The 25,377-nt window shown below is 41.4% G+C and overlaps 2 protein-coding genes across 7 annotated transcripts in view; both read right to left on the bottom strand.

The window, feature by feature from the left end:
• The window catches only part of LOC146706648 (Golgi apparatus protein 1-like), a 40,916-nt gene extending 33,692 nt beyond the window's left edge, over positions 1–7,224 (bottom strand). For all 5 annotated transcript variants that reach the window (XM_085464842.1, XM_085464843.1, XM_085464845.1 and 2 more), the window contains exon 1: positions 6,853–7,224. In XM_085464842.1, coding sequence (XP_085320968.1) covers positions 6,853–7,185 — 333 coding nt within the window. In that variant the 5' untranslated portion in view covers positions 7,186–7,224. The remainder of the gene's footprint in view (positions 1–6,852) is intronic.
• A 3,896-nt stretch (positions 7,225–11,120) lies between these two features.
• Positions 11,121–24,772, bottom strand: rfwd3 (ring finger and WD repeat domain 3). 2 transcript variants are annotated; one of them, XM_085464841.1, is made up of 14 exons: positions 24,543–24,772; positions 21,121–21,318; positions 18,881–19,158; positions 18,538–18,800; positions 18,356–18,411; positions 17,176–17,358; positions 16,986–17,077; positions 15,614–15,728; positions 15,271–15,505; positions 14,903–15,053; positions 14,643–14,819; positions 14,313–14,527; positions 13,969–14,183; positions 11,121–11,980 (listed from the first exon to the last, which is right to left on the bottom strand). In XM_085464841.1, exons 3-14 carry the CDS (start codon positions 19,156–19,158, stop codon positions 11,837–11,839), a joined length of 2,124 nt encoding a protein of 707 aa, XP_085320967.1. In that variant the 5' UTR covers positions 21,121–21,318; positions 24,543–24,772; the 3' UTR covers positions 11,121–11,836. The 2 variants fall into 2 exon arrangements, with proteins under 2 accessions (XP_085320967.1, XP_085320966.1); XM_085464840.1 differs by lacking the exon at positions 21,121–21,318.
• Positions 24,773–25,377: the final 605 nt, after the last annotated feature.

Below are 25,377 nucleotides of genomic sequence, written 5' to 3'. Positions count from 1 at the left end.
TGGGCTAGCTGGTATATAATGATGTGCTACGTGATCGCTAGCGACACAGCTATGTTAGCATAACATAAACAGTGAAGCTGGAGGACGAACACTAACACTTTTCCACTTATAAAAGTTAACGTGAAGGTTCTTCATGGTTAGAGACAAATGCAATCGCATGGCAGGATGCTGTAAACGGACCAAACTTCAGTCAGGAGAACAACTGAGATAATCCATCCACAATACGAGGTTAGTCATTAATATACTGCAACAACATGGGAATAGAGCAGCTGCCAGAGAATTCAACATTAAGGAATCAATAGTACAGAAATGGAGGAAGCAAGAAGAATGAGTTTAATAAAGTTTGATTTATCTGACTGCTTTGTTTCGCTTAATGTGCCTTATAATCCCGTGCACCTTATGGTCCGAAAAATGCGTACTGCACACTGCAGTTTAATGTTGCAATGCACCTCTTTTTAACTTCAGTGGATATTATATATGGTTATGCTCAGGATATGTCAGCCCATTTCTACTGGAAATGCCTTTTGGTTAAACTTTCAGCAAGGAATTTGCATTTGCACTGTTACATTTTTATAAAGCTTTAATGTACATAAAAACCAGCTTCTTGTTTAAGTGAAAATAAATGGAAGGTTGTCTTTTTGCGCTAGTAATGTTGTGGAGTTGTATTTTGTCTCGCATCAATTATATCGTCGGTTATATCGTTATCGCAAATTTTCAAATATATATCGTGATAAATATTTTTGGCCATATCGCCCTGCTCTACAAAAGACTTCAGCTGAGATCAAACAAGCGTCTAATCCTCTGACTGTGCGAGTTTGTCTTTTTCCACCCACTACAAACACAAACTGTTTCATCTATCACATTAATTTAAGTCATGACCTTAAACACTGTTCTCAGTGACATTAAAAAGGAATGGAAAGGTCTTGATGCAAATTAAATAAAATCCTCCAGAAATCGCTGCAGATGGCGCCGAGACAGAAAATATCATCAACCTGCCGCCATTTAGAACAGCGAGGGCTCGTTTTCATTCCTTCCTCACTTCTCGTGTCGTTCTCATCTCTTCTCTTTTAACTTATTTTTTTTAAACACGTTTTAAAATTTCTGGTATTTCTTAACATACTTTTAAATTTCTGTCTGAAAACGTTAAGAAAGTGCTATCCATAACTTTTATTATTTCGAAACGAGGAGCAATCTGACATTTTGTTCTGTCAGAAAAGAGTCAAAAGCCAAAAGATAAACAGGAGTAAAAGGTTCAACTCTGAATTTTTCACATTTTTTTCTTGAAAAATGACCACAAACAATTACTAACCTGGTGATGTGGTAATTCATGCCCAGGGTCTAAAACCCCAAAAGAGATTATTTGCAGTGAAAAGCAGCCCTTTAGAGAAGCTAGAACTGGAACATTTTTACATGTAAATGGCCTTAACAGTAGATGAACATGAGTAACAAGAAGACAACAATACCACAGCCTTCTGGGTGAATGCAGGCCATCTGTACTGACACTCAATATTAAAACGCCTTCATAAATTCATTTTTTACCACCTCCCAAATCCTGTCCACTTAAAAATCTACCTATAAGCAGCTCACTGCCCTACATTTTTCATAAGCAGGCTACAAACAAAGGATTTCAGGATGACTTTTACCAGCCGAGAGGGCGCAGTCTTGTGATTGTAAGCAGATAATGGGCACAGCGAGAGGACCCGTCTTAGCTGCTCTAAGCTGCTGTTGTGGCGTACAGAGAGAGGCCTCTGTCTGCTGCAGATCTGCTGAAGACAAACAGCTAATGAGCTTAACTGAGAGAGCGAGCAGCCAGAAGCTGCCACACCAACAGGTCTCTCATAAGGAGCTGTCGAATGAGCTTAAACAAAGCAGCTGAAGTACACATTCCTTAAAACAACTCTCTCTGGAACACATCTGGATGAAGATGAATAAAAGCGACCATGAACGTGACTCAGTGCTAACAGTCTCCCAAATCAATCTGAAGCCACCACAAGTTCAACTACATCAACCTGATTACGTTTAAACCATCTGCTGCACCACTGGCAGCAAAGCTAATTTATTAAAGATATTTTTAATGTGCATATAATTTTTATGATAACCAGTAAGATTTCTAAAAATAATGAACATTTAAGAGGCAATTTTAGAGGTTTTATGAGTTTTATAAATGATTCAGACTCATTAGAGACTGTAAAACGTTCAATATAATATATAATCACAATATAATCACATTTTGATTGCTTGCTTTACGAAAAATGTGTCAAATGTGCCCAAAATTACAGACCCAACTGTAAATAACTTCATTATTACAGAAGTTGAGTATTAGGGAAAGTTTAATTAGGATGTTGCTTCAGCTGCACTAAAATAAAGAAGGACGAACAGACTGAACAGGGCAGCACCTACATTTTCAAACTGACCACACAGCTCCAACACATTTCATGTTCGTCGAGCCGTCCGACCTCTGCCTCCAATTGCATCAGACCTACGGCCACTCTCCTTCATCCACAGTTCAGCCTTCTCCACCTCTTACCTCCTCCGGCCTGAAATCTCCCCCTGACTGAATATTTAACCGATCCAACATTTATTTATATCTGACATCAATCTGATCCCAGCTCAAAAGAATCGACTGAGCATCACGACAACAGACCAGTCGATTCAAATCAATTCTATGTTGTTGTTATTTTTATACTTTTTTATTATCTAATTATTTGGGGGAGGGATTTGTGACAGCAATGATAAAAAAGTGATATTTGTGAGGTAAATGTTTCTGCATTAATGTCCTTCAGAAATCAAAATGTGGGTGGTAACATAAAGAAATAGTGATGCTTGGACTGTGGTCTTTGCTTGGCATTATCCAAAAGACAAACACACACAAACACGCTTTTCAGTATTAGATGCTGAATGTGCTCATGCACTGATCGATGCATGAGGATACAAGGAAAGGAAACAAGGACAGTGAGAGGCTCTCACACTGAGCTGAAAAGAGACCTGAGAGCTGTGCTATTTACCATTTACTAGAGCTGGGCGATATGAGATTTTTTCATATCACGATATGTTTTTTTCATTTCAGGCGATAACGATATCTATCACGATATAAGCCAAATAACTATATTTGTAAGATTTAAATGTGCCGTTGCTCACAAGTAAAATGTGAAATAATCAGCAGCTTGTTTTTATTTAAATATTTATTTCCCATAATAAGTTCAACAGGGTAGATGTACTTAAGGAACATGAGACTTTTTCAGATAAATAAAGGCAAATATTGCAAACTACACAAAAGGCAGCCGCTAAAGCGTTTAAGTTTCAAAATAGAACAAACGAAAGACTAAATTGTCAATTCCACTTAGAAACAAAGTATTAATTCTAAAAATAAATCTTAGTTTGTTTTACAGAAGAACAGACAAAACTGACTAACTTTTGTCAATATCAAATAAACTGAGAACTAAAAGGAAATTCTCAATCTCTCCTTGTTGTATAGCTGAGCTTTTCAAACAGTTTTAACAGTTACTTTAGTCTGACAAAAGCCGAATGACGAATTAGCGCTTCCAGTCAGAGACTGAGGCTACGTCCACACGTACACGGGTATTTTTGAAAACTGAGATTTTCCGTTTTCGTTTTAAAAAATAATCCCGTCCACACATAAAGGCAGAAATGAAGGAAAACGCTGCTATGAACATGCCAAAGCAGCAGGTGGCGCTAGATTCCTAACCGTGCAGAAATGTTGACCAATCAGAAGTCTAGAAGCCTTGGTGGGAAAAAGTAAACAAAGCTGGGGCATAGAAGCAGAACCGAGTCGTATGTGTGGAGGGACAGTAACTGTGTGTATATGTAAGCATTTAAACACTGCAGAGAGTAGAATTAACAGTAACAGTATTGTAGAAATTCATTTCACTGAAACAATAACGTGGCGCACAGTGTGACGCATGCACCAGTTTATTGTATTTCCAGACTTGCTTTCGGCACAATTTACAGTGCACGCTACTCTGTTTTTTGTCAGACTTGAAACAGCCGAAATACCTTCACACTACGGAACTTCTCTGGCTCTTCCGTTCGACAATCTCTCCGGCATTGGAACCATCATCTGTTTTCTCTTCGGTCACGCTCGGTTGATTTTTCTAGTCGGCACACTCATTTCCTCCATTACCCGCTGGCTGCTTCCCAAACAAACACACGTGCGGCTTGGCACTTGTGCTGTACGTAACAAGTTACGCGACGTGACGCTGCGGCTGTGATTGGTTCGGCTCTGCGCTACTTGATTTGGATTGGCTGACCTTTTTTTTTTTTTTTAAAGAGGACAAGAGCGGCGAGGTCTATCGTGATAGCTTAATTTCTCTATCGAGTAAAAGTTATATTGCGATACATATCGTTATCGTTCTATCGCCCAGCTCTACCATTTACTAATAAAAATAAATGTGTATTCTCAGATGCTTCATTTTTTACAGTGGTGTACACAGTCAGGCTCCATGCAGAGGAACAAATATCTTTGTGAAGGCAAAGCTCTGGATATACTGATTATCTTCCTACTCTTTACAGCCACGAGCTGTGGGTAAAGACTAAAAGGATGAGACAGAGGACACAAGCAGCTGAAATGAGTTTCCTCTGAAGGGTGTCTGGTACTCAGTATGACAAGGTACACAAAGGCAAGATATCCATATTTTTAACTGGACTTGAAAAGAATGTGGGGCAGCACGGTGGCACGGTGGTTAGCACTGTTGCGTCACAGCAAGAAGGTCCTGAGTTCAATTCCACCATCAGGCCGGGGTCTTTCTGTGTGGAGTTTGCATGTTCTCCCCGTGTTTGCGTGGGTTCTCTCCGGGTACTCCGGCTTCCTCCCACCGTCCAAAGACATGCAGCTTGTGGGGATAGGTTAATTGGATAATTCAAATTGCCACTAGGTGTGAATGTGAGTGTGAATGGTTGTCTGTCCCTATGTGTTAGCCCTGCGACAGACTGGCGACCTGTCCAGGGTGTACCCCGCCTTTCGCCCTATGACAGCTGAGATGGGCTCCAGCGCCCCCGCGACCCTGAAAAGGATAAGCGGAAGCGAATGGATGGATGGATGAAAAGAATGTATTGGTAGATCTCCAGTTAAGTTAATTTCATAGGTGAATAGGTTCGCAAATTAGGGCCTCGTAATGTCCACTGTAATGAATAGTTCTTATGCCCCTTTTGTAAAATGCTTTAAATTATGTACAACCAGAGCCAACAACTGCCTGGAAAGTGAAAATGCATTATAAAGTTAAAAAGCTCATTACTTTTTTTTCTACATATTGTTTTATAAAGGCATACAGCTTCCTGAGAATGAAAGAGGGATTTATTTGCAGGACATAAACAGCTGTGGTAAGATGCCCACATTTTCTCAAAGACCAAAGATGAGGAGATTTATTATTTATCCTAATTTTACTAAAACTATCATCCTACCGTCTATCCATAATGTCAATGTGTTGCTCTGATTAGACATCAGTGCAGCTAGTCAAACCAGGTACCTTCCCTGTTTAACCAGGCCAGTCATTAAAGTCATCAGATGTACATAATTCCAGCCACTGTGATAATCTAAAAGAAAACCTTTCTTACAGAGTTTTATTAACCGTTTTGTTATCTTCATATTGATACACATATATAAAAATACATATACTTTTATTTCTATTAGAACTAAAGATAACATCACAATTTAATATCTCACTGTACTGTAAAGCATTTTTGGGTTCCTTTTCAGCACAAGCTTCCTCTGCTACTGCAAGAGTACAAGGTTAGATTTAAATGACTTACTGTAAAAAAAACAACAACAAAAAAACAAAAAAAGTTTATTCTTAGATTGGTGCACATCTAAGAACATCCCAACATAAAACGCTGCCTCTTGTGGTCAAAGCTGAAATCACATTTCCAGGGGGTAATTACAAAAGGTACCTTTAACAGCGCCAAGTCAACACTCACAACCCCCAAAACCACAGAGAATAACGGGGCTGCACAGAGAGGCCACCAACAGCCTTCCCCAGGGGGGAAACCATCAGACAAAATAAGTCCTAACACTTCAGTCTGTCTCACATCAATCTTTAACACATAACAACCGCACACTAGGTGGACAACACCCCTATCAATCACCATCGGGGTCTGAAATTAAAAGTAAAAAAAGCTTAAAATCACCCAGCAGCAGGTTTGGTAACGTTATCTGGGTTAGCATTTCGCCAAGGCTACCAGAGCTAGCGACAACTGCTGCCGAACAGTTAACAGCTTTAATGTAAAGTCACTCGGTTTAAAAAGTTACTCGGTTACCCATCTGTCCACGCCAGAGTGCCGCTGGGTTTCTGCGGACTGTTATACCAGCAAAGGAGCATTTTTCTTTGATAATTTGACATTTAACCGCTAGCTAATCCGAAACATACGTGGTGTTTTAACTACTCCGTAGAGCACCAACAATCCACCAGTTTTAGCCCAATATTAAATCCCTATAGGTACTCTGATCCAAGTTTATAGTTAATCTGAGTCGGTAATATATTCAGATAAATTCGGCCTGTTAATAGTCCAACTTTTATTTAAATGGTAACCAGTTTCTTTTTTTCTTATCCACGTCTCACTTTTCCAATTTGAAGCATTCAGTTGAGACACAGTTCCTTGCATTCCTGGCACTGTAGCACGCCGAATTGAAAACTAAACTTCAACGACTATGAAAATGTTTTGAGTCCTCTCATGCACTGGGTGTTACATTAAAAACGATACAAAAAATCATAAATTGCTGTAATTTTGCCTGGCGTTTGGCGTGACGTTGTCTGGTTGCTAGCAGCTAGCTTTAGCTCGTTCTGCAGGCACACCCTGCCTCTTTCTCCGGGATTAAAGCTACCATTCCCGCGAATATACCTCTTTCCTGTCCTGGAGACACTCCAACACCGCCAGGTTATTGTTCCAGGAGTGTTTGGGGCAAAGCCGGGTCAGGTCGTCTCTGCACACCGCCTCCTCAGCCAACTTCCAGCCGGTAGAGCGCCTCCGAGACAGCGAGGCCCCGGCGCCTTGGTTCCTCTCATCGACTCCAGGGTTCCCCGCCGCGAGCCCCGGACCTCCAACTGGGTTCTGCATTTTATCGACACCGGCAATAAGTTTGGAAATAGCTTTGTTTTGAGCTTGAATCGGATGTACAAACAAAAAGATGCACATCAAGAGCAGGAGCAGAGGAACACGTATGCAGTCCGCCATCTTCACAGAGCCAGTCAGCCTGCTGCTGCTTTCAGGAGCTGTCGGAAATATGGGCACTGAGGATAAAGTTCCAGACATTGTTTTCTTCTAGTGAATAGTTCATAAATATTTAATAAGTCCTCGTGTGTTCATGCTGTGAGTCATCCAGCCATGGAAATGTCTCTTCCTGGCATTCTTTATGATATTAGTTTAGTGTAAAGTTTAATCTTTTATAAAGTTAATTAGTTAAATTAAAACCTGTGAACACTGCGTGTAAACTTGATGTCTAAACATCATACAGTGTGGTTCAGAGCAGTTCAGTTACTACTGTTCCAGTTTAATTGGTGAAATCTGTTTACACCTCCCAGTCCGGATTAAAGCTGCACATTTGGTCATGTTTCCTCTGCCTGGAAGTATGTTATGATTAAAGACCTTTCAGTCACAAGACTGCTGCATTTGTTAAGCTCACAATAACTTATTTGATTTCAAATTCATATCAGCCTGAGAACGGAGATGGATCCAGGCTGTTTTCAGGGGATGCTTTTTATTTCAGGAAAGAACACAGCACGACGTTCTCAGTCACTCTGATGTGTGAACCTGAAACACACATGTAATGGTAAGTTTGGACTTTCAACTGATTCATGTCTTAAAATGAAAGTGTTATATTGGATGTTATGGAAATAAATAATTGTAATTGGTATTTTCATGCAGACTTTTCGAAGTGTGCATTGAAACGGAAACAAAACCTCAGTGTTTCTCAAATATCATTAAATATCATCAGCTGGGCATTTTCAGCCCTCAGGAGTGGTATGGTGGATCTCTTTATTAACAGAACTCTTCTTTTGGCTGCTCCGTTTAAGGGTCACCATATACGATCATCTGCCTCCATTTTACCCTATCCCTGTGCTAAGGATAGCGCGACACAGCGACTCTGCGGTTTCCTTTAAGGTAAACACATAAAAACATTAACTAATTAGAAATGATAAGCTTAAGCCGGTAATTCAAAAATAATTAAAGAATAATTAAATAATTAGAGTAGGAATTTCAACTAAAATGCTAGTGGCAGAGGTTTTTTTTTTTAAATGTTGTTTTCTTATTACATGCACCTTTAAGAACAGCTGAAAACATGTAAAAATTATAAGCTGTGTCCAAAACTGTGGTACTGCACACAAGAAACCACTTAAACTTAAGTGATGTGGCACCCAGGATCAATCAAGCTCTGAGTTCAGACTGGATATTTTTTAATAAGAAAGTTAAGATTTTAGGAATAACACAAGGACAAACAGTAGTCAAACGTGCATTGAAATGATGTTGCATGCATGCCGTTCTTACTGTCTGTGCAATATAAATCAATAAGTCACAGATAAATGAGCGTGGGTTTAGGATGACTGAAAGCAGAATGATGTGGTCTCGTCTTGTGGTTGATAAATGTCTGAAGCAGAATGTAGGTGTAGTTCAGTGTACTTTCTTCAAAACAAAGGAACTGTTATATGTTATATGGGTAAGTTACTTTAAATGAGAAACTTAGTTACATTACTAGTTACTTCTATCAAAAGTAACTCAGTTACTTCAAGTTACTTGTTACTTTCAAAGTAACTAGTTACTAGGCAAAGTAACTTTGGTTTTACTCAGAATTCTCTTGTTAATGTGTTGCTTCCATAACTTTGTCAGTCTTCTAGCTTGCTTACTTGCCACAAGTGCACTGTGCCACCTACCAATAGAAAAAAAAAATAATGTGCATATTTCCACGAGAGAAATCCCACGCCTGGACCGTCGTTGACCACCGCCATGATTCTAGCCTACGTCACAGCGTCATGTGCTCTTTTTTACATCTAACGCAAAAACTGCAGTCGTGGTGCTTTGATTGTACTCAGAACTCAGAAATTCTGCCTTCTGAATAGGAAGATGTAGGTAACACCAGACTGCAGATGAGCTGCATACAGGGCTGGACTGGGACAGAAAATTGGCCCGGACATTTTGACTAGAGACCGGCCGCCATTATAGGAAAAATCATAAAGCCTTTGAATGATAATAAACACTGACTGTTGTGACAGTGATGTTCACTGTTTTGATGGTATATATGCATCAATCTATCAATCGTTTGTAAGATTCAGATAATTATTTTTTAAAAGTGAGACATTTTAAATGAGAATAACAAAGAAAAGTATGTCTTTGTGCCCACCTCTCCCTGTTAATGCCCTACCTGCCCCCTGGCAACACTTTGCTAGACCCGCCCCTGCACAGTTACCAGCTGTCAGCTGCTTAGAAAAGGATCCTGGTGTTATTTGTCTCTCAGAAACAGTTCATAACTTCAACTCATTCATGTCACCTAAAAGGTAAACCTGTTTCTCCATCACCTGCCCATCTCTGATGATTCAGTAAGGACATCTCCTGGTTTCATCTTCATGTTTCCCTCTCATCACATATTCAAACCGATATCATGACCAGCAGCTTTACAGCTGTGGCTCCAGCAAACATCAGCTGATACTAGAAATTAATATTAAATATATTCTAACAGCAGCTTATTAAACTTAAACGTGCTGCTGTTGTTTAGCGCGACATCCGCTGGTTTCCTCTTTCTGGCGCAAAGTGGGTGATAAACAAACAAGAGAGAAAAGCCAATCAGCTGATCATTGATCAGTTTCATGATTGAAGTAGCAACAGGAGAGAGAGGGGAGAGAATGAGAGAAGAAGAGGCAGCTGTGCAGCAAAGACACAGAATAACACCAGCTTTGTGTCTTTTTCATTGTAGCTGAATTACGGGACAAACTGTTCCTTTTCAGCTCAATAGGAATGCATAATATTTTCTCTGAATACCAGACATTCTGTTTTTTACAGGACGGTTGGAAACTCTAATAATTAACCTTATGAACAAAATAAAGTTCAACATCAGTAACATAGCACCCACCCAGATGTATAGAAACTCTGTCATGCTAGCTAGTATGCAGTACGGAAAAAGTCAGCATAATGAAAATAAACTCCACCTAAACTTGGTTTATATCTGACCCAGAGAGACTGCAGGTCATAACTTCTTACCTGAAGTTCAGTTCACACTTGGACCGGCGACTCTCCTCTTGCCTCCCCTTTCCCTCCTCCACTACTTGTGGCTAATCTGTGGAAGCTCCACGATAGTCTGTGGTGACTATCGCGGTAATCCCAGTAACAACTAACGCGTTCCTAATTTTGGCATAACAACTAGTTACCGTGCTCGTTACCACAATAATAACGTAGTTACTGTAACACATTACTTAATAATGGTTAGTCCCAACACTGGTTATATGTAGCCAGTTTTTTACAGTTTGCAAGACTTTTGGTTCAAAACTGACAAATTATGTATATTGTCATAGTTTTGAAGTGGCCAGTTTTTTTTAAAACAATAAAAAAAAACAGAAAGAAAAATCCCTTAAGAGAGGAGCGTTTGTCGGAGTTTTTTTTTTTTTTTCCCCCCAACAAAAAGCTTTTAAGAAGATAAGATGTACGAGCAGTCCATGAAGGCAGCATCTAGCTGATTTGCTCAGCTGGCAGAAAAACTGAAAGTTTCTAGACTGAACCATCCCACAGTGACAGGCCACAGAGTTCTAGTCAGCACATTAATCTCATGTAGGAGGCTCTAACAACTGATCTGGTGGTCAGTCTCCATCGTAAGCGCCATAGTCACGCTGAGAGACCAAATGTCAAAGAGCAGGGAAACAGTAGAAACTACCAACACCTATTCACAGGTCAATTTTACACTCAAAGTCTCACAATCTGAAACTAAATCTAGTTTCTGTTCAGCATCCATCTTTGATCCTCAGCATAAATCAGTCTAGATCATAATTTTAGCTGATCTGTTCTCTGATAATCCAATGGAGAAGAAATTTTTCTACATCTGATAATCCCTTGAGATTATTTGGGGGGAAAAAAATAAAAATACTACATATGAACACACGTTAAAAAATAAATGAATTACACAGCAGTTTAAATCCAACATTTTGACTTTATTTAAAAATAACACATTTTTATTATTAACTTTTGAAGGCGTACACAAACAACTGGTGGCAAATATACATATATACAACTTCCTTTAAAAAGACAAAGAAAGTAAACTTTTAAACGACAGCAGATTACTTTGGCACTTTGTGATCCGTGTCAGAGGGCTAAATAAAATCTGACTCCGATAACGAGCCACAGAGATGGACAGAGTTTGACAGAAATGAAAACCTGAAATTTTTAAAAGGCGGACAAAAAAAGAAAAGAAAAGGGGGGCTTATGTTGAATTTTTGGGGAAACTCTGAAAATCTGATAAATTTAGCATCAAGTGTTGGAAAGTCCTGCTTGAACTAACCGAACTCACTTTCATGACAAAGATAGACGAGTTTGGCCTACATTCATGTTTTCTTTCACACACAGACATTATTAATCTGATCTTTGGCTCCTGAAATCACACTCATATGTTGAACAGAAATGATCCGCCTGCGTAATTTGAATCACTTCAAAAAGAAGAAGCGATGAGTGTGAAACGCTTCCTCAGTCCGATCACTCGCGGTAACCTGTTCAGCGGTGTAAACGCACAGGTAAAAGTTTAGCAGCATTACATTTCCCACAGTTCCTCACAGATGGCGTCCTTTCCTCGTGGGACTGAGGTTTGTCTCTTGGTTTTCTGCTCTTGTCGCATTCACCCACTCCTCCCACTTCACTCCCACTTGTAGAGCTTCAGCATTTTCTCCGTAAGCGATGCCAAAAAGTGCTCGCCGTTCACAGAAAACGGGCTGATGTCCAGCACCGGGAGGTCGGCCGGAAGCTTCTGGCGCAGACCGCCGCTGCTGGCGTCCCACACCTGAGGAGGAAAAGGAGAACGAGATGACAAATCAGACAGAAGGAAACATTTAAGCTTCAAGCTTAATATTCAAGAAAAAAATAAGAATATTAATACAATTTTAAAATCTAAAGACAACATCAGAACACCTTTGGCAAAGTCAAAACTGGAAACTGACTCATCAGAAATGATCATATATAAAGTTTAAAAAGAAACATTCAAGAAAAAAAATTATCTAAACTATCAAATAAGCAAGTCTCAGTAAGTGTGACTGTGAGTCATTAAGTAAATAATTAATTGTGTAAGTAGGTCAGTAACTAAATATGCAAGCACATAAGTAAGGTGTTAAGTGAGTGAGTGATTAGCTAAGGCCTCAGTGTCAGTCAGAGACGCTGTGGCAACCTCTGGCCTGTGGAGGTGAAATGGGATCTAAAGAAGGCGTTGCACCAAAAACCACCTTTGTGATTTCTTTAGTTCTTAGCAGGTTGTTGTGAACACCCACAGTTTGCACACCTTTACCAAGCAATTAAAATAACTGTGCTCAAAATACGAGCACAATTAAAAAGAATTTGGGCTAATATTTCATAAAAATAAAAATTAAATTTAAAAATTATTCAATCAAAAAAAAAATCTGGGTTAAAAGAGAATCACTGATTTTCCTTAATTTTTAAGGAATATTTAACCCTTTAAGACCTACCATAGAACCAAGTCCGCCAGAGCTTATATTATATTTTTACATGCTGTGGAGCCATTTTTGGGAGCATTTCAAGTTGCTATACAATCATTACAGCCTAAATTTTAATAATATGTATGCATTAAGTGTATTACATAAATTGCAATAAAGTGCAATAAACTACAAAAAATTGAAAATCGTTTTTGCTTTTTTAACATATATTTCTAGTTAGAGAAATTTAAGAGGCTTAACCCTCAAAACTGTAAATACAAAAAAGTTGCACAAAATAGTTTCCCACCACAGGAAATTTATTTTAAGTGTCTTCATAGTTTTATTTTTGAAATACACCAATTTTTATATACTGCAGGAAAAACAAATATAAATATTATAATGCATATTTGCAAAAAAAACAGCATATGCATCAAAATAAACTATTTCCAGGAGTGCAATTTGAGTCCTAAGCATCCCAGAAACGACACAGAAAGTCATAAAGTCAAACATAACTTTTAAAAACACCAGTGTAGGCTCACAAGGCCCTGATGGTAAAAAAAACAAAAAAAAAACAACTACATTTCCGCGAAAATGACGTCACTTCCGGTTTCGGGCAGGTCATGGCGGACATGCAATAGTTCACGCTGACGTCTATTCCAACGTAGGAATACGTTCTTATGAACAGCTGATCCGATCAGCAAAGCATCTGGAATATTATGTTTTTGTTGCTGCAAGTGCTTTTTATGCAGTTTTTGCAAAGCTTTATGTGGAAGGAAATCGTGACCGAGGACAAGCTGATGGCATAAGATGTAAGTACAACTCCTCCGGTTTCATATGCAAAAAAAAAAAATGATTGCGCTAGCTTACGTGGTTGCAGAGCTACCAGGATTTAAAAATAGTTACGCAAAACGGAGCGTGCTGCTCCGACCGGCTTTAAAGGGTTAAAGAACAAACTCTCGGACACTTGATGTTACTAAATATTACAAAATGTAATTGGGAATTGAATAATTATTACATTTAACAAATAAAACCATTTAATATATTTCTTTAATTTAATACATTTATTTATTATAATACATCATTTAATACATGTAATTATTAAATTATATTTAAAATAATTGAAATTACACAAAAAAAAACAACAAAAATGATATGGTATTTATATTTATACATTTCAATTAATTTAGAATGCAAAAATAATTTAACGAAGCAAACCACAAATATTTTATATAAAACAAATATGAATAAAAAATACTAAATTCATTAAAATAAAAGCTGATCATTTATCAAAATATAAAATAATAATTTGCTCTTTCAAATAACAGACAAATGTAAAAGGACTGACCATAGTGGAGTTGGAGGCCTCGTCCCCGGCGCAGACCAGCGTCCCGCCTCCGTCCGGACTCCTGAAGACGGCGTTCTTGGTGAGCAGTTTGCAGGACGAGCCGGCATTGAACGTCTGCACCGGCTCGCAGGAACAGCTGGGCAGCTCACTCGACTCCTGCTGAGGGGTTCGAGTCAGCGCCATGAGGACACAGCGCAGAGACGGATTGGAGCGTCCTGCAGGACAGACGATGGTTACTCAAAAGGTGCCATGAGAGGGTGTAAAGTTTAGATCACGTGACACCGCCTCCATCTTTTACCTACATACGTGGTGTTCTATCAGGAACTGAGGGGTCAGGGTCTTACCGGGCCTATAGGTGACGAGACAGTGTCGACTCTCCGTCTCCACCTGGATGTCGGTGCAGCCAGAGGTCTCCAGGGGCAGGACGTGGGGCCTGTAGGTGGCCTCGTTCACCTGCTCCCAGAAACACCCGCCCTCCAGAGAGCCAGCAAGGAGCCCCCCACATGGGAACGAGCTGGACGCTGCCCTCGGGACGTAACACAGAGATGCCACCGGACATCTGGAAACATCACACACCCACAATTCAAAGTTTTTAAGTTGAGTGAATTTGTGAAACTGTGGTTTAATAAAACTTTTGGTCTTGCTCGCTCTGCCTTCGTATGTTTTTTGCGTACCTGGAGCGCAGCGGCACGAGCTCCTGCACGTGCGTGCTGGTGTCTCTCGTGTCGTAGATGAGCACAGAGCCGTTGCTCAGGCCGGCGTAGATGTAGTTACTGTTGTCCAAACACCAGCAGCAGCTCCACACTGGTTTACCCGCATTATAGGTCTGAACCACCGTGTTGGTCAGCAGGCTGGAACAAAACAACAACACATTAACTCACAGGCGCGCACGACTCAACCCTCTGTGAGGCTGGAGATGCTGACGTGCTCGTACCTGGTCAGTTTGATAGTGTTGTCCAATGCAGCAGACAGCAGCAGGCTGTCGTTCTGCCTGTTGAAGGACAGACCTCGGATCTGTTTGCTGTGGATGGGAACGTACTGACTCGCCCTCATGTTCACCACACTGACCTTCTTTACCCCGCACCCTGAATGGAGGAAAAGAGGAAAAAGGGGAAGTTGAGTGATTCAAAACACACACACACACGCGCTAACTCGGGTGATCTATTAGTGGAACTTCTCTCATTATGTGTGCATGTCTAACGCGACTACATTTACACAACTAATGCGGGGTGAAACTGTTCTTCGTGTCTGGTGTGATCGATAAAGAATCACACTTGTCAAGTGGAAAGAAGGATGTCTCACCGGGCACCAGCGTGGTGTGAGGCGACGGCTGAGAGGCCAGCAGGCAGCTCAAAGGTTCACAGTACGATAAAACCCTGCAGCCTCCGGCCTGAGACACCAGCACCGCTTTGGAGAAGCTGTACTGAGCTGACCTGGAGCCGTCCGCCCTCTGAGACAGGCTCAGGACATGGGAGGAGGACGAGGACGTGGAAGAAAAGAGGTTCCTGCTCGTCTCGGTTATGAGGGCTCTCAGCTCCTGTACGAGGGAGAGAAGGCAGATTATTAGCATCACATTCTTCACTAAACTAAAGCAGAGGGAGACTTGCGCACTTTGATTGTGTTTAAACAAAAACACATGAAATACCTGCAGCTCCTGCTGTGCTTGTCCGTATTTGTTGGTGACGACCTGCAGTTTGATTTTGTACTGAGCCGACTCCAGTTCAGCCTTCCTCCTCAGCGACTGCTCCTGCTCCAGAGACCTACAAACACGTTGTTGGGAATCAGTCATGGGACTAACAACCCACAGACTAAATCCACCTAACATGTCACTATATTGTTACTGATCCTGATCTACTGAAATCTAACAAGAACAGCACAAACAAGGACAGCTGAAGCTGGCTTTAGACAATTATTCATAATTTTTGCCATTTTGACAGCAGGCCTGTGAATGCAGACTGGGAAAAAGTGTGCAAGAAAAAACTGAAAGATTCATTCTTTTGCTTTGTCATCGTGACCTAAGTTTCATTTTCAGGCTTGTCAAACAGGCAACTGTGAGCTGGCTGCAGGTTCTGTGATCCGTCACTGTAATTAGATTTTTTTTAACATGATGGTAAAGCAACTTTTCTGCTGATGCCATTAAGAATCCAGTACACCCTCTGCACTGTTCGCTTTGCATGCCACCGCAACATCATCTTACAGTCGCTTGTTTATGCTAGCTGCTAACCTGCAGGTAGGCACTGCAGTGTTCTCCTGAACAACAGGTGTGGCCACTACAGCGCTGATACAGGAAGAGAAGAAGTCAAAATCCGAGTGTTTTCCACAAATTCTCATGTTTTTCAAACTGTTGCAACATCTCTCAATGAACAATCTGTGACTTAATCGAGAGGTGGTCTTACAGCCGAAGTGAAACCATAACAGTGACAGACGTGACATTGTGTTCAGCATCCCAGTTTTGTGGGGGTCGGGTGGAGGAATGACCCAATAAGATAATAACAACAATAATAATAATAGTGTATACTTTATTGATCCCGTGGGGAAATTACTTTCTCTGCATTTGACCCAGTCACTCAGTGAAGCAGTGGGCAGCCACTAAGCAGGCGCCCGGGGAGCAGTGTGTAGGGATGGTACCGTGCTCAGGGGTACCTCAGAGTAGCTCAGTGGATTTGAACCCCCGACCTTCCGATCATGGGGCGACCACTCTACCTAGAGATCTTTTAGAGTCCCTGTTTGCAGATTACAGATTCTTTCATTTGATCTATCAGTGTCCAATGTAAGACATTATCCTTTTAAATATTAATACATATAGAATTTACTTGCACCTGCAGGTATGGAGTGAGACAGCTGTTGTCAATTTCAAGTGATGATTCTTTAATGGTTTATCTTTCATTTCTTAAGCAAATATTTAACAGTTTATAAACAGAGTTCACTCAGGATTCGTCCCGCTGGAGGAGAGCAGCGTTCCTCGTTAGCACAGCTAAACAGATATGGTGCAGAGAGCAGAGAAGGCGATCACTCACTTCTTTAAGCTCTCTTGCTCCGTGTTGTCAAGCGCTCTCAGTTTTGGAGCATACAGGAGCACGATGTCGGAACGCTTTGCTTTCTTGTTGCACTAAAATCACAAAAAAAAAAACCAGAAAAACAACCCCCAAATATATTTTAACCTTCAATCTTCCACCGGTGGTCGATGGGATTTTTCTTCCTTCTCACCTGCGGACATTTAGCAGAAGGGCTCTGAGCTTTCAGCCAGCGCTGGATACAGGTGTAACCGAAGAGGTGACCACACCGCAGAGCGGCGAGTCTGTGCTCGCCGGCCGTCGTCCACGCTTCGAAGCAGATGGTGCAGGTGTCACCTTCATTCTCGTCACTGGGAGACAGAACTGCTGAGGACACCTGGAAGCAGGGAGGATCAACAGTTAATGATCGTTTTTGTAAATATCCTAAAAAAACCAAAAACAAACAAACAAACTGGGGACAGCGTTTTATCAGTGAATGCGAGTTCTTTTTAGCCTGTCGATGTGTTTCAAAGGCTCAAAGTAAGGTTACACTGACTTGTTGCACCACCTTGTTGTGGAAAGTGGCATTACAGAAACGCATCAGCACCCACGTGAGGCTTGAGTTGATATATTTTCCACATAATGCATAAATAGTTTTGACATAAATTCTTGACATTATGTCTTCCTTTAATTAATTAATTATTAATATTTAAGCAGAAGTTGGATTTGTAAGACTTTACTGTTGTGGAAGGAAATTTAACACCAACTGCACACTTATCAAAGAACGCATCAGTGACTTGGTGTTGTACGGAGCTGGTCTTCTCCGAGGACAATTTCCAGTCAAGGAATACTGTACAAGACTACACTTGTTACAAAATGATGATGGTAAACATATTTTTCTTGTTTTGTTTTTGATGCAATAAAGAAACCCTGGTTTTTGTGGGTGCTAGAATGAAGACAGTGAGACCACTTTGGAAAACAGCTAAAAGACACAATTTAGCGTAATCCATCCGTGTCATGGTGGTTATAGGTCACTGCAGATGATAACTACAAGTTCACAGAGCTTGTGAACCCAATTAAGAGAGGATGAAGCGAGGGCTGGTACCCCATGGTCGGTGACCAGACCAGGCCCCTCCACCAACTGAGGACCAACTCACTCTGTGTGTGGTAAAGCCAAGCACACTTTAAGAAGACACCAAACATCACAGCAAACATAAGGAAAGCGACTTTTCTTCAGCAGTAACTGCATACTAATGCTGAGATTTTTCTTTTTTTACAACCAAAGAATTTTTTAATAAAGTTATCCTAAAAACAATTTTAAAATATATAAAAAAAATAGTTTTACATGTGTAAAAAGCACAAGAAAGCACAAAAGAAAAATGTCTGAAAGCTACCTGAACACCCTGGACTTGAGCTTCTGCCCTCTCGGCTTCTGCCGTGCCACTGGAGTCTGAACGGACATAAAAATCATCGTGGACACTCATTGGTTACCTTCATGTATCATAAGCCCAGCTGCAGCTTTATGATAAAGCTTTAATCAGGGTGATTTCTTGAAATGGATTCAGCTGAGACTCACTGGTCGTAGCGGCTTCCTGTGGTTGAGCAGGTTGGACAGTGACGCTGAGGTCAGACCCAGCAGGTGGCACAGGGTCGATGGGCTCTGCAGCAGCAGCCGTGCTCTCTTCTTCACCCTCTGCCTCATCCTCAGACTCACTTATCTCAGTGGCGCTGCCCGACTCTGGCTCTGCTGTGCTGGCAGCCGGCGCTCGCAGCAGGAAGTCTGGAAAGCCTCTAGAAGGCGCTGCAGTCTGGCTCGGATAGTGCACTCTGAGGCCCTGCCTGCACCACAAACACAGGTTTATCACCTTGATGAAGCACACAAAGCACATGTGATGTTTCTTCTGTGCTGTCCAGCTTACCTGACTCTCCTTCGTATTGGCGGCGTAGATGTAGCCCCGCCCACCGCCCTTTGACTAAACGCCCAAGTGGCAGGAAGCCTTGGAGGAGTATAAGCTGCTGCCTGTCCCTCGGCGCTGCCATCATCATCATCGTCATCTACTTCAGTGCTGCTGCCAGAGTCGGACATGACGAGAGCAGCGTTGGCGTTCTCAGCATCGCCTGCAGGAGCTGCAACGCCACCCTCTGGCTGCCCAATCCCCTGCAGCTCCACAGGAGAGTCTACCTCCATGGCCTCCATCTGCAGGGTAGCATTATGTGTATCAAAAAGCCAAAAAAAACAAGACAGGAAACTACATTATTTTCTGTTCAGCAACTACATGCAGACTAATCGTGGCTGATGTGTAAACTCGTCCAAACGGCTAAGTGTAGGGTAAACGGTATACAGTAGAAACTATATGAATTTGGCCAATGGTAGAGATTTTTACTGTATCGCTGTACCACGATAGCTCATGTTGATGCGCCTGTTTTGGTTGAAAGCATCGCAGTGGCTGCAAGCTATCATGGAGCTTACAGGTGGGGTGGAGGAGGTGGTGCGCATAAAGAAGACCGGTGCAACGTTGGTCACATGGACCTGGTTTGGGTTTAAGCAGTCAGAGGTTGAGCAGAAAAATATCATTTGCAAATTATGCCGGGCGACAGTAATAGCGAAGAAAGGGAATACAAGTCATTTGTTTTATCACCTCAAAACTAAGCACGTTTTGGAATATGAGGAAAGCCAAAATCTACGCCTTCCACAAACTTTCAGTTTTTCGATGTTCATGCCTTTTTAATTTCTCATTTATTAAAATTATAAATATATATTTTAACTCAAAAGTACAGTTTTTAAATTTAATGTTGCTGAAACAACAAAATAATTAAAAATAAATAAATCTATCTGATCGAGATAGATTTATCTCATCTTTGGAAAAGAGAGTTTATTACAGAGAAATGGCCCTTTCCAAAATAAAAGCTATACTATACGCTTCTTCTGGGCTATATTCTCAGCAGCATATTAAACATATCAGGTCCCCATAAGGAGAATCCTGTGCTAACGGCTGTCTAAATGACTCGGGTAAAGTTTGTAGCATGTGTGCTTGTTGTTTTTGTCTGCTTGTCTTTGCACTAGGATGATGTCGGAGTAAATGTGCAGTCATATTCGTTGTGCTGTCAACGTTAATCTCGTTAAAATGACATTAACGCCATAACGCCGCAAAACTCCGTTAACGAGTTACCGCGGATCGCCCCATGCATGGGGCTGGACGGCGTCAACACGTTAACAAGCAAACTGCGCTAATGTACTAGTTCCCACCAATTGAGCATTGCATGGCACATCCGACATACTGTTTTACTTTTGTCCATGACGTGCTTACCTTCAGGGTCATGCTTCACATAAAGACCAAGATAGTTCCAAACGCCAGATCTGAATGAGGGTGGGGGAGGTTCAATTTCAGGTAGCATTGAGGCAGTTGCCATGTTGCAACGAGCTTAGCTTCTGTCTTGCTAGCTTGTGCTGCGCTCAGTGGATCTGCACTCGACAGTGCAGCCTAGGTGGAGTAGTCAAACGCAGATCCACTGAGCACTCAACAGAGACAGCATCATCAGAAGAAAAGTTGATAAAATAAATAAAAACTTTTGTATTGTTCGATACATATGCGTACCGAACCGAAAGCACTGTATCGAACGGTTCAATATCGATACGAGTATCGTTGCACCCCTAATATATATCAGCCCTAGTTTGCGCTGTGTGGCTCATTAAACCCACCGGCTTTAAACAATAATCCTTATTTCCCTTCTGCTATAGAAGTTTCCACTGGGTGATCCCTGCAAACTTTATTCTTTATAAAACCCTAAAAAGCCAAATTCCACAACAAAACCTTTCACATGTTTAATCTGACTCATCCCTGCACACTGGACAGTAAACAAGCAAATCTCTAGTGCCTCTCGTGCACCTGACCAGGTTGTCCATTGGAAACAGATCACAGCTCGGTTCTCCTCACCCTCAGGTACGTCCCGCTAGTCAAGAGGTACGGTGGCCCCTAGAGACAAAGCACGTACAAACTCCAAAACAAAGCGGAAGTGCTCCAGGACGCTAGGGGCAGTGTTGAGCTTCTCTCTGAGCAAAGCACACTGACTGTTAGCTAACGTCAGATTTGACTCCACCATAAACCAAGTGTTCATAGTAATTAAAAACATATCAAACAAACAACAGTTTGCACATTACCTTTCTTATAAAGCGTGGTTGTTCTATTCTTGCAGGTGTTTTCTGCCGGTATCCAACTCCAAGCGTTTGCAACAAACTTGCACTTTATTTTACAAATCGAGCTCAACACTGTCCCTAGCGTTCTGGAGCACTTCCGTTGTGTTTTGGAGTTTGCACGTGCTTTTTGGAGTTTGTATGTGCTTTGTCTCTGGGGGCCACCTTAAAGAGGCACAGAAAAAGAAGGAAAGAATTAATAAAAAAAATAAAATAAAAAAAACCCACAGAGGCTGCCTGCGATAACTTGGAATGAGGAGATCTCAACTACAGAGACTGTCAAGTTTTATCCAAACAAGGAAGGGGGGGGTAACAAATGTCCTGCTTAAAACAAAGAATATAGCCTTCAGCAGGGAGAACGTATGAACAAGTCAAAGGGAAGTGAAAACAAATGCATGCCAACAGAAACTACAGAAAGAATATGGAGTGGAAGCAGCACATCATGAGTGAAGTCTGGAGTGGAGAGGCTACCCAGGAGTAGTGGTGTGAGCCAAACCAAATCTGTGAACCAATTCTGCTCTTTAACAGCTTAAAACCTGTGGCTGCAGCTCCCTCCTTCCCCACACTGAGCCTTCCTCCCATACACCTTCAACCCTCCCCCATTTTTGCCCCTCCTCACAGGCTCACTGTGTTTTCCGAATTTTACAACTCCTCCCCCCATCTGTCACCACACTGCTGACCAGATGCAGAGTCAGATGGGGCCAGTAGTCCTCAGAGCTTGCGCTACCCAGTTATGTGGTTCCATTGCATCTTTAGGACAAGCCCGAATATGGAAAAGGTCCCCATGCAGTGGAAGAGGTCACAGAGGTCACATACCTTGTGGCTTTGCCCAAGACAGACCTGTGGCACTATCAGCACAAATCAGCTCAGGTCCATGATCAGCCCGTTTATGACCCCCTTCAGCCAGTCTCTACCTGCTCAACTATCTCTACACCCACCTGGACAAGCTAACAAGCACAGTTCAAGAAAAAAAAAGTTTGTTTTTTTAAATAATATTTTTTAACTTCTCCAGTGACTTTAACACCATCTGTCCAACTCTACTAGGCGATAAGCTTAGATGAGGGAGGTGGACACATACAGTATGTGAGAGACAGTGTGGTCAGCAATAGAGCAGGGTGATATGGCCAAAAATATTTATCACGATATATATTTGAAAATTTGCGATAACGATATAACCGACGATATAATTGATGCGAGACAAAATACAACTCCACAACATTACTAGCGCAAAAAGACAACCTTCCATTTATTTTCACTTAAACAAGAAGCTGGTTTTTATGTACATTAAAGCTTTATAAAAATGTAACAGTGCAAATGCAAATTCCTTGCTGAAAGTTTAACCAAAAGGCATTTCCAGTAGAAATGGGCTGACATATCCTGAGCATAACCACGTATAATATGGTTATATGGTTAAAAAGAGGTGCTTTGCAACATTAAACTGCAGTGTGCAGTACGCATTTTTCGGACCATAAGGTGCACGGGATTATAAGGCACATTAAGCGAAACAAAGCAGTCAGATAAATCAAACTTTATTAAACTCATTCTTCTTGCTTCCTCCACTTCTGTACCATTGATTCATTAATGTTGAATTCTCTGGCAGCTGCTCTATTCCCATGTTGTTGCAGTATATTAATGACTAACCTCGTATTGTGGATGGATTATCTCAGTTGTTCTCCTGACTGAAGTTTGGTCCGTTTACAGCATCCTGCCATGCGATTGCATTTGTTTCTAACCATGAAGAACCTTCACGTTAACTTTTATAAGTGGAAAAGTGTTAGTGTTCGTCCTCCAGCTTCACTGTTTATGTTATGCTAACATAGCTGTGTCGCTAGCGATCACGTAGCACATCATTATATACCAGCTAGCCCAACTTCAGTAACCCTACAAACGTCACTGCTGTTTAGTTTCCAGTCTTCATTTATGTTGGAAGTGATAGCAGAGCTGTACGTTTGATTTTTTTCAGAAATCTCTCAGTCAGAACATGCAATATCATGCTTAGGTAACTAGCGAAACTAGCGAGCTAACTTCCGCTAGCTTCCTGCTAACTTCTAACTCCGTTAAATGTAATAACTTTTGTTTTCATGGATGCCTGGAAGTTAAACTTTATAGTTACACCTGGTAAAGCAGCAATGCTGATCGTTTTATTAAAGATGAAAGAATTTAGACAGTTTTTAACTCTAAGTGATGCTGCAGTGTTCTTTGACCTGAAGCATACGGAGTTTAGGACCCAGATTACTCCCAGATTTAAGAGCATCTTAGTCCGACAAATATGACAATAACAACGGCCGCTTGCATGTTCTGCAAAAAAATGTGCTTTGTTGTGTATCTGACGGACAAACACCAAACCAGTTCCACATCACTGAAGTTGCACCATTTTTACAAACCAATTCTGGTTCATCTGTTTCACGCAACAATCGGCCATGTGCGTATGAAAACAAAGGCACTGCGCATGCGCGTTTTACTCCCATTCTATCGCGATATTTCATTTTCCTATCGTTGCCTAACATTATACCGGTATTACCGTGAACGGTATAATATGGCCCAGCCCTAGTCAGCAACCCTGGTCCCTGCAGGGACCAGCGCCTCTCCACCACAGACTTCAGCTACTGCACAGAGACCTGCCACCTTCAGAAATTGTCTGATTATTCTGCAGCAGTGGGATGTAACAGAAAGAGTGATGAGGAAGACTACAAGACTGTGGTGGGAAACTTAGGTAACGCAAAAAGATCTATCTGCATCCTAACCTGGCAAAAACTTAAAGTCGGTTGTGGACATGAGGAGGATTGGAACAACGCGTTAGGTCTGATTTTAAAAGCATCACTAAGCTAAAATATGGATAACCTACAGTTAAAGCAGTCATTATCAACAAACAGCTGAAAAACCATTCCTGAAAAGTCTCTACCATGTCGTTCCAGCGGATACTCTTCGCTGCGCTCCCCGGGAGACGCAGGCGCCTTCTTCGGTTGAGCCCCGAACTAAAGCCCGAGGTCATAGAGGCCTCGGAGCAAGAAAACCGCCAACAGTCACTGCTATTCAAACTCCACTCAGCTTCACCTTGACTGTTACTTATCGGCACAAGAGCAACGTTTTACAATCTGGAGAGAACACCTGTTGTTTTCTGTGATTTCCGTTTTACCTCCAGATAACCACGGAGCTAAAGTTAGCTAGCATTGGAGTGGAGCGATTCAGTAAAAACGCTTTAATGTAAATTTACTCTTATGCTTAGTGCTTAAACATATTGGCGTATTACCAAAGGTAATGGTAACCATTGTACGTACACAAAAAAGAAAAGTAAACGTTAGTAGGCTCGTTATTAGCGCTGTTAGCCAGCTTGGCTGTGCTGTGCTCGGGTAGTCGTCGCGGCGCGGTTAGGATCGAACCCTACCTACCTGTGAGGGTTTAACAGCTGCTGATCCCGGTCTCAACTTCCACAGTAGTTAGCAACATGGCAGAAGCAAATCTAGAGGGTCCAGCTGCTGTGTTGACGAGTTACTACTTCTTCTCACAGCGGTTAATGCAGTCAGGCAGACCCGCCTTCAGAGCTCGAATCTCCCGGCGCCAGTCCGCTCCGCCCGCTCCAGCCTGCCGCGACGTCACTGCCGAAGATCGTTTGTAAATAAGACGATTATCTTCCGGTCAACAGAGGATCGTCGATGTGTGATTTCAGAGTATCAAATTTTATCCTTCTGACCTGAAATTGTTTTCCAAATTTAAATGAAAATAGAAAATAAAAAAGCAAAAGATAACGAAACGCTGTATTATATTATTATGTGGAAAAATTTTGCATTTAAAAGTAGTAATAGGAAAGTTTCGGCTTCTTCACCTGCACACGTGCGTCAGCGTGTGGAATCAGCGATTCAGAGGTTATACTAATGTAGTAAGAAAAGCAAAATGAAAATATAAAACGAAGATCGTTTCTAACTTATTTATAAAAAATAATAAAGTATGGATTTGAACATTCCATGTTCAATGTTCAGAATGCTCAAAGTGGATGACTAAAGGCATTTCTCTCAGTCAGTCTCCTGCTGGTGTTCAGGAAAAAAAGCACCTAATACATAGTTTCACCTCTCATCCCAGAAGCTTCTTCAGTTCTAAGGTCAAATGGTGGAGAGAGACATGGACCCCCTGATGGTCTGTTTACCTAATCACATGAGCCAAGGTGTGAAAATGTGTGTAGGTCACAATCAGCCAAGGTTTTGGGGGAAACCTTCTGTGTGACCTAGA

The sequence above is a fragment of the Copadichromis virginalis genome, linkage group LG7 (assembly GCF_057382275.1).
Source record: "Copadichromis virginalis isolate Kocher_CV1m ecotype Utaka linkage group LG7, C_Virginalis_male_GT1.1, whole genome shotgun sequence".
Lineage (NCBI taxonomy): Eukaryota > Metazoa > Chordata > Actinopteri > Cichliformes > Cichlidae > Copadichromis > Copadichromis virginalis.
The sequence above is the reverse complement of the archived record's forward strand: the minus strand, read 5'-3'. Positions and strand labels throughout refer to the sequence as shown.